The 12,773-nt window shown below is 46.8% G+C and overlaps 1 protein-coding gene across 1 annotated transcript in view; it reads right to left on the bottom strand.

Annotated features, from left to right (window-relative positions):
* Positions 1 to 12,773, bottom strand: part of LOC126175252 (acylcarnitine hydrolase-like) — a 67,499-nt gene that overhangs the window by 11,571 nt on the left and 43,155 nt on the right. The window contains exons 6-7 of the mRNA XM_049921893.1: positions 12,474 to 12,624; positions 2,105 to 2,286 (exon numbers count right to left, since the gene is read on the bottom strand). Coding sequence (XP_049777850.1) covers positions 2,105 to 2,286; positions 12,474 to 12,624 — 333 coding nt within the window. The remainder of the gene's footprint in view (positions 1 to 2,104; positions 2,287 to 12,473; positions 12,625 to 12,773) is intronic.

Genomic DNA, 12,773 nt, shown 5'->3' with positions numbered 1-12,773 from the left:
TGGTGTGTAACGAGTTCCCTCTCTCTCCACACTAACTGATGGCTAGAATCACTTCCTAAGTGAAGCGGGATTCGTCGGGGAACATCACTCTGGACCACTGTTGCTGACCTCAACCAACATGCTCCCTAAATCAACGGAATCTTTCTCGACGAGGACATGTTGAAGTAGGATTCATTTAACAGGCTTCCGAGCATACAAACTTTTGTGTTGGCAGAAGAGCCAACACCGTGTTACGAGTGGAGGCCGAAATGCACGCGTTTTAGCTCAAGCAGGCTAGCGTGAGGAGGGAAGAACTAAACTGACGTGAGGTCTGGAACATGACAAGGAATGAGAATTTAGAAAGCGGACGTAATTAGTTTGATACTTAACTTTAATCCATTAATGATGAACGTCGCTCTTGACGGTATATGATTCACAATATTATCTGTTCAGATATAGTACTTATAGTAACTGAATATGGTGCCTTGCTAGGTCGTAGCAAATGACGTAACTGAAGGCTACGCTAAACTGTCGTCTCTGCAAATGAGAGCGTATGTAGACAGTGAACCATCGCTAGCAAAGTCGGCTGTACAACTGGGGCGAGTGCTAGGCAGTCTCTGTAGACTAGACCAGCCGTGTGGCGCCGCTCGGTCTGCAATCAGTGGTAGTGGCGACACCCGGGTCCGACGTATACTAACGGACCGCGGCCCATTTAAATGCTACCAGCTAGCAAGTGTGGTGTCTGGCGGTGACACCACACAAACCAGCCTGATTTAATCGCCGTAAAATGGTTCCGACAGACACACGTGTACCGGTAGCCGTTGCTAGGTCTGTAGCGATCTGTCCAAGAGTGAGATAGCCGCGCCGGACAGCCGCGCGGTCTCGGCGCCTTGCCACGGTTCGCGCGGCTCCCCCCCCCCCCCCCCCCCCCCCCGTCGGAGGTTCGAGTCCTCCCTCGGGCATCGGTGTGTATGTTGTACTTAGCGTAAGTTAGTTTAAGTTAGATTAAGTAGCGTGTCAGCCTAGGGACCGATGATCTCAGCAGTTTGGTCCCATAGGAACTTACCACAAATTTCAATTTCAAAAGAGTGAGATATCTGTTCCTTTTCGCTATTGGGCTACATATCGATCCTCTTGCGGTGTAATGGTTCCTCTACGACCACCGATGTACTTTCGCGGAGCATTTCCACCTTCATCGGCCTTCTGGAATTGCGAGATGCCACTTTTGAACACACTCATTACTGTGGCGAGATTAGTGTCCCTTTGATCAGTTTCTAGCCGTCCAACTGCTTGTCCACGATTGTAAGCACTCAAATGACGTCTTACAGACATGTTGCCGTATCACACAGGATACCGAACAACAACCTTCGTCAAATACCGTATTGCTTGAATTGCCGAATGCATCCCGAGCGTTCGTGCACAGGTTTCGCAGCAGTTAGCACGTCCCGCCCTCTTATAATTCCTTATATTATCATTCGCTGGGTGTTCCGTAGCTATTTTTGGTTGCTCTCTAGCAACTGGAATTTGTTCCTTAGCTACTGTCAAGCAGTTTAGTTATTTCTCGAACCCCACGTGATCGCAGTGTTGCCTGTTTCGTGGCCACTTTGGAGAGCCTTGTGTAGCGTGGCTGACTAAACGCTGCCGACACTGCCCCCCCCCCCCCCCCCCCCCGCAATCTGTCACTCAAAAAGTTATTCTAATCACAGTTTACGAAATCTCATCTAGTTTTTTAAATATATAGCAAGACAGGTTGCGCTAATTTACTGTACTGCATTTACAAAAAATTAAAAGATGAGAAGCTGAACAGGTCAACGTCTCATGACGTCATCGGAGAGGAAATTAAGAGATGGCTGGGAAGTGAATAGATCGAGTTTGTTTAAGAAATAATGGCGACATTCACACGAAGCTGTTTACGGCAACTAGAGAAAGTTAATCGTTATAGCTTGAGACGAGGGCTGACATTCAATTGCTCTTGGGCGAGTACGGGGTTTCTTAGATGCTTTTCTTCTTAGCTCAACAGTATTAAAAGTGCTTTGACGTTGATAATGTGAGGAAAATAATCGAAAGAGTTGTAGTACGCAGCAAGAAATGTCTGCCGTAGGAGGATATTTCACGACGCACTCACATCAACAAGGGGCTGCGGGTTATCTGTAGAGATGATTCCGTCACCGAAGTAGAATTCCCTTAGTTTGGCAGCTGCCTCCTGTTGTTGTTCCACAGTTGGCAGATGTAAAGTTGGTCCCACTGCTTCAACGAACCTGTTGTTCAGAGTGCTGATTTTGTCTGGACTGGCTAATATTCCAGAACCTGCGAACAAAAATAGCGTTATTTCCTTGGTCGTCATAGTACTGTCACCGGTAACCGACATCTACGTTGCATTGTCTAGTACAGTCAGTGTCATAGTATTTAACGATACTCTAAGTTGTAACATGTGTACGTTATTGAACGTGGTAGCATATTGCGATCGAGAGTTATCATTGTTTTCAATCTTTTAACGGACGGGTTTTCATATATTTTCATAAATTACTATATTAATAGGATTATAAATTGTTTATTCGATGTAGAAGTGAAAAGAACATTTCACGCATTGTGAACCTCCGTGCCACTTTGAATCACATCTAAAGAAGCCAATAATTTCCACCGAGAATTCCTAGACAGTATTTTTCGCATATCCTCACAGAAAATGGCTGAACTTCATACACCAAAGGAAGCTTTGAGGCACAAGAGAATTTCTCCCCAACATTAGATGTCAAAAATGGGCTACAGAATATTTTAAAATAATAGCGCTGATTTTTTTACGCGACGCCGTCTCACGCTGTGCTCAGTGACGTAGTACTGCATAGAAACACTGTGTGGTTAACAGCACTGTTACTACTCAATACAATCTGTATTCCCGGTCAGATGACGGCATTGTTGTGTTTCAGTTCGAAGACGATAGAGACGGAGAAATAAACCGAGTAAACCATGCTACTTGAGTACAGAATCACTCTAGTGGCTCATAAGTAAACAAAGAAATAATGAAAAACTTAGTTTTTCTGTTGGTTCTCACTCGTCGTTTGCAGTTCTAATTTAGTTAATTACAACTACCATTTCACGATCGACGCTTTATCGTATCAGAAAGAGGGGCCTACAATACATGCTTCGCAGATTTTCGTCGATCATCTCATCATTATAAACGCCCTTTCTCTCTTTTGAGTTTTACTTTCACTACAACAAATATTAACAGCTTGCTAAGCGGAAAGAGCGATTATAAGCACTGCATAATACATCAGTGGGTACGGTAAGAAATTGGGGTCAGATGTTTTCTTTTATCATCCCAAATGAAGTCTGACGATCGCGATAGACTCGCGACTTCAGCTGACCCGATGATCAGTAATCACACAGATTGAGCTCTGGGGACCTGGGAGGCTAAGCATCACGGAAGTGACGGCTCAAACGCGATCCTCACCACACGAAGTGCGCAAGAGGTCTTTCACACGTGTAGCAATCTGGGGTGGAGCGCCATCCTGCATGGATGTCGTACCTTCCAGCAGTTTTTTTTATCAGCCAGGCTATGGATGATGCTACTGTGTATCCTATCGACATACCTCGCACTCTCATGTGGCTTCCCTGACGTGTTGCGGCCCAGCGCCATCTGTTGTCCGGTTTTTGCACTGATTTTGGTTTCAATGAAGCTCTGTCGTTTCAGTCCTGTGTGTCAAGTTTTACCTTTCTGTCAACATTATTCCGTGAATTACTACATTTTCAAATGCTAACGGACTTTTCAGACAACTTGTACATGCTGGTAACCGGGTGGACAGACGACTATTTGTTTTACGGTTAATATAAATTCGTGTTGTGATATAACCCAATCGAACTCTCCGCTCTTTTCATACACTGGAGATCGGCAGCGACTCCTTGTTCTATTTCTAATTGTGTGCTTCAGTAGGGTTGCCCTCTGGTCACCATAACCTAAATTTTTATGTAATAAAAGTGGTTCTGCTGAAACACGACAAACACTTTTAGTGAGTACATAAAATTGCTTGAAATGTCTACCTGTTTCCCTATTGATCTGTTTACTTGTAGTTGATTTCTTAGGTTTACTCGTGTGCTTTAAGTGTTTGTACGTGGTCTGTATTTTAGAAATCATCCCGAGCCCTACTAATGTGCACTGAACGTGAAAACCACCTCTTATTCACACTGACATAACAGGCTTTGTGGGGGATTGATTCCAACTAATCTTGGAAAGACTGATGTGAGAGGACTTCTGAATTTACTTTCAGACAGTATCTTTGATAAGCATTCTGAAGTGCAAGAAATATCATAGTTGATGTACGACGATACAAGTATTGTATTTTATCCAAATGACAAATGTTGCGTCGATAATACACTCCTGGAAATTGAAATAAGAACACCGTGAATTCATTGTCCCAGGAAGGGGAAACTTTATTGACACATTCCTGGGGTCAGATACATCACATGATCACACTGACAGAACCACAGGCACATAGACACAGGCAACAGAGCATGCACAATGTCGGCACTAGTACAGTGTATATCCACCTTTCGCAGCACTGCAGGCTGCTATTCTCCCATGGAGACGATCGTAGAGATGCTGGATGTAGTCCTGTGGAACGGCTTGCCATGCCATTTCCACCTGGCGCCTCAGTTGGACCAGCGTTCGTGCTGGACGTGCAGACCGCGTGAGACGACGCTTCATCCAGTCCCAAACATGCTCAATGGGGGACAGATCCGGAGATCTTGCTGGCCAGGGTAGTTGACTTACACCTTCTAGAGCACGTTGGGTGGCACGGGATACATGCGGACGTGCATTGTCCTGTTGGAACAGCAAGTTCCCTTGCCGGTCTAGGAATGGTAGAACGATGGGTTCGATGACGGTTTGGATGTACCGTGCACTATTCAGTGTCCCCTCGACGATCACCAGTGGTGTACGGCCAGTGTAGGAGATCGCTCCCCACACCATGATGCCGGGTGTTGGCCCTGTGTGCCTCGGTCGTATGCAGTCCTGATTGTGGCGCTCACCTGCACGGCGCCAAACACGCATACGACCATCATTGGCACCAAGGCAGAAGCGAATCTCATCGCTGAAGACGACACGTCTCCATTCGTCCCTCCATTCACGTCTGTCGCGACACCACTGGAGGCGGGCTGCACGATGTTGGGGCGTGAGCGGAAGACGGCCTAACGGTGTGCGGGACCGTAGCCCAGCTTCATGGAGACGGTTGCGAATGGTCCTCGCCGATACCCCAGGAGCAACAGTGTCCCTAATTTGCTGGGAAGTGGCAGTGCGGTCCCCTACGGCACTGCGTAGGATCCTACGGTCTTGGCGTGCATCTGTGCGTCGCTGCGGTCCGGTCCCAGGTCGACGGGCACGTGCACCTTCCGCCGACCATTGGCGACAACATCGATGTACTGTGGAGACCTCACGCCCCACGTGCTGAGCAATTCGGCGGTACGTCCACTCGGCCTCCCGCATGCCCACTATACGCCCTCGCTCAAAGTCTGTCAACTGCACATACGGTTCACGTCCACGCTGTCGCGGCATGCTACCAGTGTTAAAGACTGCGATGGAGCTCCGTATGCCACGGCAAACTGGCTGACACTGACGGCGGCGGTGCACAAATGCTGCGCAGCTAGCGCCATTCGACGGCCAACACCGCAGTTCCTGGTGTGTCCGCTGTGCCGTGCGTGTGATCATTGCTTGTACAGCCCTCTCGCAGTGTCCGGAGCAAGTATGGTGGGTCTGACACACCGGTGTCAATGTGTTCTTTTTTCCATTTCCAGGAGTGTATAAGCAGCAACCTGTATATTCTCCATGATTTTAATTTGACTTATTTCGCAATGATTTTCGTTCTTTATATTTTCAGGCTTTCTGTCCATACATCAACCCTGTTCAATCAATATATTATAAAAATGATCTGCGTGAAAACCGAAATGACAATCTGTGAGGTTCCGTAAACACTATTTGGATCCACTGAATAGTGCGGAAAACTGGTCTTCAAAGTCACGGAAAATTGTAGCGATATTAAACTGATACGTCCATCGTAATTATGACATAGGGCTTGTCTGTGGTCTTGAGAATGATGTAACAAGCCACCATAATAACAGAGGCAATCTCCACTGAGAGTGGACGCTTGTGGTGGACAGTCCTAGAGCGCTGAGTGATTCTGATGCTTGGATTTTATTAGATAGTATAGTCGCCACACAGACTATGCTATGTAAAAGTGGAGCGTGATGTCTTTGTTTTTGTACTGAACGACAATAAAGAAACAAAAATCGATGATTTTATTTGTTATTTAGAGACTTAAGGTCACCTCAGATATAAAATGGGTACGTGGGCCTACTACCTTAGACAAACGATCACGAGGTAAATATATCAACGGCAGTTGTGGATCTGAGAATTTTCTGTTGCTCAATAATATTCGTCAAGAAACGTGAGAGTAAAATCTTTTCTGATTCGAAGAGTCGTCGTTAATCACGCGAAAGTGTCGCCGCCAGCATGCGTAAAGAATTCAACAACGTTACTAGGTCCGGAAGATAGCCACCTTGACACTTTTAGGAGAAACTGTGAGCATCTCAGCAGGAAATTGTTAGAGCTGTGCAGAGCAAACCGAATACGATACCCTCGTAACATTACATCAGAGAATCTAGATAAGAGCCAACTACATCCTGTGAGTATTGGAATAAGCAGCAATGACCTTGTAACAAACTCGTTAAGGAAATGTAGCAGACCTGAAGACCGCTGACGACTCAGAAAGAGCGGAATCAATTCGGTCCTTACGAATGACGTCAAAGTAGAGTAGAGCTTCTCCTCGGCGACATGAATACACCACTCCAACTAGCTTTTGCCACTTGATCAGTAGGATCGATGCCGTTCACATCGATAGTACTTGATTCTCTGGTTATGGTATGGTGGCGTCTTGTGTGCGACATAGTTCTAGTGTTGGTTTTGAACTTGGTGCCGTACGAGACGAGGAGTAATCCGAAGCAATGGCTGATGGAGTCCAGCGTCCTGTACTAACTGCAGAACATCAGCCAGTGTTGATGGGTAGTCCGAAGATCTACCAACACCAGTCCAAGATAGAAACTGCCCTAAACTCCATAGTCGCACTGAGGTCTGAAGGTCTACCGTACCGGCGGGCCAGGTTCAACATTGAGCACAACTATACAGCATCCGAAATCGCGGTCCACTTGAGGGGACAAAGCGGGCAGTGATATGTGGTGTGAATGAAACCCACACTTGGTGGTGACCGCCACCACCAAGTAGGGCTACTGGCGGGCCATGCCTACATCTCCAGCGAGTGGCAAGATCGCTGCATCAGGGTGTCATCAGCTTCCACTCCCAGCTGATGCAGCGTCCTCGGCAGCCGTGACTCTGCTGTGGGATGCAGCAGATTCTTCTCCGTAACACTGAGGTGCCAAAAGTTGTGAGACAGCAATATGCATATACACAGCTGGCGGTAGTATTGCTTACACAAGGTATAAAAGGGCAGTGCATTGGCGGAGCTGTCAGCCGCCACTGCATGGCGAGCGGGGACTGGTCTACAGCCATGCTGGAAAGGCCAACGCCCTCGCCGACTCCTTCGAGAAGCAGTTCCAAGCGGCAGAACCCCAGGATGACGAGCATGAAGGAGTGGTCCGTCGTCAACTGGCTGTCTTCCTCAATGCCGAGGAGGACCCAGAGGACGAACCCATACTTTTTGCCCCCGAGGACGTGGCAAGAGTAATCAGGTCTCTCCCTACAAAAAAGGCGCCAGGGCACGACAGTGTCACAAATCAGTTAGTCAAAAAATTCCCACCCACAGCGATCACACACCTCGCGAACGTCCTCAACGAGATTACTCGATCCCGTGTTTTCCCAGCTTGCTGGAAACATGCGGAAGTGGTCGCGATACACAAACCAGGGAAAGACCCTCTATTCCCGCAGCACTACAGGCCGATTAGCCTCTTGCCAACTCTCAGCAAGATCTATGAGCGCCTCCTGCTAAGACCCATACAAGAACATATTACCAGAGAGCAAATTCTGCCGGATTTCCAATTTGGCTTCCGACAGAACCACTCTGCCCCACAACAGGTCATGAGAATGGTTGAAGCAGCAACAGAGGGCTTCAACCACAGAGGCTACTGCGGGATAGTGCTACTAGACGTAGCCAAAGCCTTTGATTCAGTATGGCATAGAGGGCTACTCTACAAGTTGTACACACAAGGGTTTCCCGGGAGCATAGTTCAGCTGATCAAGAGCTACCTCACGAATAGGACTTTCTCCGTCAAAGTAGAAACTGCCACCTCCACCAGAAGGCGTATTCGTGCTGGGGTGCCACAGGGATCAGTCCTGGGGCCCGTATTGTACAGTTTGTCCACTGCGGACACACCAACGGCCCCCCTGGTGCACACCGCACAGTACGCTGACGATACAGCCTTCTACACGAGAAACGCGAACAAGGACCTGGTCATCCGTAGGCTACAAAAGGTTTTAGATGACACGGAAACTTGGGCCCGTCGCTGGCGCATCACCATCAACTCTGAGAAGACGCAGGCAATGCTGATTACCCGCAGGCTCGGAAGGCGCGATCCTCCTCAACGTCCCCCCCTCCACCTTCACCTAAATGGAACCCAACTCCTCTGGCGCAGAACCGCCAAGTACCTTGGCGTAACCTTGGACTCTCGTCTTACGTGGAAACCCCACATAGACGAGGTCCACAGGAAGGCCTGCGCCAGAATGTCCATCCTATATCCTATCCTGAACAAAACCAGCTCCCTTCCCTGCCCATTAGCATTAAATGTGTATCAGGCCCTGATCCGGCCAGTAATGGAGTATGCGTGCCCTGTCTGGGGATACGCGGCAAAGCAGCACCTGGACAAACTCCAGAGGCTGCAGAACCGCGCCCTCAGAAGGGCACTGCACTTACCTCTTGGATTCCCTATAGACGACTTGCACGCCGCAGCCGAAATCCCACTCCTGAGAGAGCGTTTCCAGGATCTGGCAAGGGCCTTCTATGAGGGTTCTTCCAGATCCAGAAACGCACTCATCCACTCCCTAGATCGGTATGACATGTCCCGCGATAAGCACAAGCGCCCTATGACGATCTTCGACGACTAAGTCGAAGAGAAAATCCCCTACACCAAATCCATCATCCTGTTCCTTCCCATATAACAACAAACTTCTCGCCCACCTCAGGCAAGTACCAGACACACTCACAACAATCATCACAAATCACAGACACCAAAAACTACAGAAAAATCACACACACACTTTCACAGGGGAGTAAAAGCCTAAAGGCTACAGACTCCCCCTCACACTTCCCCAAAGAGGGGAAAGCAAAAGATGAGAGCAGCAGGCAGAGCTGTCATTTGTACTCAGGAGATTCATGTGAAAGGACTTCCGACGTGATTGTGACCGTACGACGTGAATTAACGAACTTCGAACGCGGAATGGTAGTTGGGGCTAGACGCATGCGACATTTCGTTTCAGAAATCGTTAGGGATTAAATACTCAGAGAACCACAGTATTAAGAGTGTGCCGAGAATACCAAATTTCGGACATTACCTGTCTCCACGGGCGGCGCAGTGGCCGACGGCCTTAACTTATCAATCGAGAGCGCGGAGTTTGTGTAGTCATTGCTGCGTGAAATAACTGCGGAAATCAATGTGGGACGTCGGCAAAAGTATCTGTTATAACAGTGCGGCGAAATGTGGCGTTAATAGGCTATGGCAGCAGACGGGTGACGCGAGTGCCTTTGATAACAGCACGACCATATCGGCTGGACCATAGGTTACTGGAAAACTGTGACGTGATCAGATGAGTCCAGAGTTCTGCTGGTAAGAGTTAATGGTGGGGTGGGTTCGAGGCAGGCCCCGCGAAGCCATGGACTCAAGTTGTTAACAAGGCACTGTGCACGCTGAGAGTGGCTCCATAAAGGTGTGGCTATATTTATATGGAAATGGACTGTATTTTCCGGTCCAACTGAACTGATCATTGATGTTGTTGTTGTTGTGGTCTTCAGTCCTGAGACTGGTTTGATGCAGCTCTCCATGCTAATCTATCCTGTGCAAGCTCCTTCATCTCCCAGTACCTACTGCAACCTACATCCTTCTGAATCTGTTTAGTGTATTCATCTCTTGGCCTCCTTCTACGATTTTTACCCTCCACGCTGCCCTCCAATGCTAAATTTGTGATCCCTTTATGCCTCAGGACATGTCCTACCAACCGATCCCTACTTCTAGTCAAGTTGTGCCACAAACTTCTCTTCTCCCCAATCATATTCAACACCTCCTCATTAGTTACGTGATCTACCCACCTAATCTTCAACATTCTTCTGTAGGTCATTGATAAGAAATGGTTGTGTTCGGCTACTTGGAGACGATTTTCAGCCATTCATGGACTTCATGTTCCCAAGCAATGATGAAATTTTTTGTGGGTGGCGATGCGCTATGTTGAGCGTTCTGGACAATTCGAGCGAATAGTCTGGCCACCATTTATGGCCGAGCATTTATGGGACACGATCGAGAGGTCAGTTCGTACAGAAAATCCTGCACCGCAAACACCTTCGCAAAATGGCTTTGAGCACTGTGGGACTTAACTTCTGAGGTTATCAGTCCCCTAGAACTACTTAAACCTAACTAACCTAAGGACATCACACACATCCATGCCCGAGGCAGGATTCGAACCTGCGACTGTAGAAGTCGCGCGGTTCCAGACCGTAGCGCCTAGAACCGCTCGGCCAAACCGACCGGCAAACACCTTCGCAGTTAGGACGACTATAGAGGCAGTATGTCTCAACATTTCTTCCAGCGTCTTGTTGAATCCATGCCGTGTTGAGTTGCCGCACTGTGACGGGCAAAATGAGAGCCGACACGACATTTAGAGGTACCCCATGACTTTTGTCTCCTCAGTGTAGTGCGTTTTTAATTTCAGTTTACGAATTTGTTGAATGATTTAAGAATTACGGAAGAGATTTTTGTTAAAACTTAAATTATACCTTCCGGTCTCGGAAACTCACATACGTCCGGGAGAGCGGTGTGCTGACCACATGCCCCTCCATCTTCACATCCAGTGACGCCTACGGTCTGAGGATGACACGGCGGCCGGCCGGTGCCGTTGGGCCTTCATGGTTTGTTCGGAGGAGTTTAGTTTTAGTTTTTAAATTATACCCGCAAATTCTGAGTGGGTAGCGGTAGAACTCCGTCTAAGATTCGCAGGTACTTCATCTGCTGAAAACGTTCCTAGACTGAGTTTCTCCCTGGCTTATGAGCGACGTCAGTGTAGTAATTACGGGGGCAGTTCGAGTTAACAACTGTAAACAGACGTGCACTCGACCGGTCAGTTGGGACCAGACAATGCTAAGTAGTGGACGTGTGGTCGCAGTGTGCAAATGTTGTTGCGTCACAAATCACAGTGAAGTAACACTTCTAACTAAAGTGTTAAAGGCCTTCCTTAGAATGTTTTGAAGAAAAGAGTGTGTGCAAAGTTTGTGCCGCACATCTCGATTCCTGAACGAAACAACGACGCGTGGACGACTGCCACGACTTTACTGAAATGCAAAACGCGGGCAATTATTTTCTACGTAAAATCATCACGGTTGAGGAGACGCGCTGTTATCAATAAGAACATACCACAAAACGAATGCAGAAATTCACATGAAGGATCAACGCTTTGACGACATAACCGACATTTAAGTTAATGAGGCGCGCGAGTTGAACAACACTCCAAAAAAGCATTTTTCTGAGCGTTTCACACGGTTGCATGATCGTTAAGTGTATTTCAGTCACGTCGGGGAAGACTATGTAGAACACCTGAGCAACTGAAACCGCCTTTTATCTTTTTTCTATTATTTTTGTTAATCCAGTCTCGAAACATTTTCGTTTGATGTGGTATACAATACATTTTACCAAAATCTAAATATATTCTTCTCTGACTGTTATATTCCACCATCACAATTTCGTAAACTGAAATCAAGAACGCTCTGTAATTCTCACAGGTTGTTGACATCGCATTGAGGTCATTATATCCCATCATGGATGGTGAACATATGCCTTCGAAATGTATATTGGCATATAAAAACGCTATTGGTAAGAGAAAAGAGGGATTTTATTACTAAGCTAATAAAAATATTATTGACAAGGATGCAAAAAATCATGATGTATTTCAAAGTGTCGTAAAACCTTTTTTTTCTCATATTAGACGACAGATTTTTAAATAAAAGCTTTCCTTTCATCAGCTGCTTGGAAGACTGCAGCTCTAGATATCCTGTTTATTTTAATTTCTTTTCAAAGGCGCTGACGATTTCATTGCCATCTTATGCAATCAAAGTTTGTGCTCCATTTCTAATAAACTCGCCATTGAAAGGACGTTAAACTCTAATCTGCCTTTCCTCGTTCATTTCAGTTCCAAGATATGGTATTCTTTCCGTTAATTACATATTCAGTCTACACTAAGTCCGACGCTATGTGAAATGAACATAAGATAATCACCTTTATAAAAACTTGATACTAACCCATTTCACCAGACGTGACTCCGGTGAAGATTGGAACTTGGAGGAATCGACCGTCATTGAGTCTCTGGATTGGAGACTCTGGCATCAGTGCGCCCTCAAGGTCTGGCTCGATGTGGGGCCACCACAGACTGTATGAAAATAGCTGCTTTTCCTGAAATCGAAGACGACAACAACCATTTTGTGACTTGACATTAAACGAATATTTTGTATGATATGTTCAATATTTAGAAATAAATGAAATAATGTTTACTGAAACAATAAAATTTCTGGTCTGAATATAAGTTAACTAGCTGAAAAAGA

Source organism: Schistocerca cancellata, chromosome 3 (genome assembly GCF_023864275.1).
Source record: "Schistocerca cancellata isolate TAMUIC-IGC-003103 chromosome 3, iqSchCanc2.1, whole genome shotgun sequence".
In the NCBI taxonomy this organism is placed as follows: domain Eukaryota; kingdom Metazoa; phylum Arthropoda; class Insecta; order Orthoptera; family Acrididae; genus Schistocerca; species Schistocerca cancellata.
Note: the sequence above shows the minus strand (reverse complement) of the source record. Positions and strands in the feature narration are given on the sequence as shown.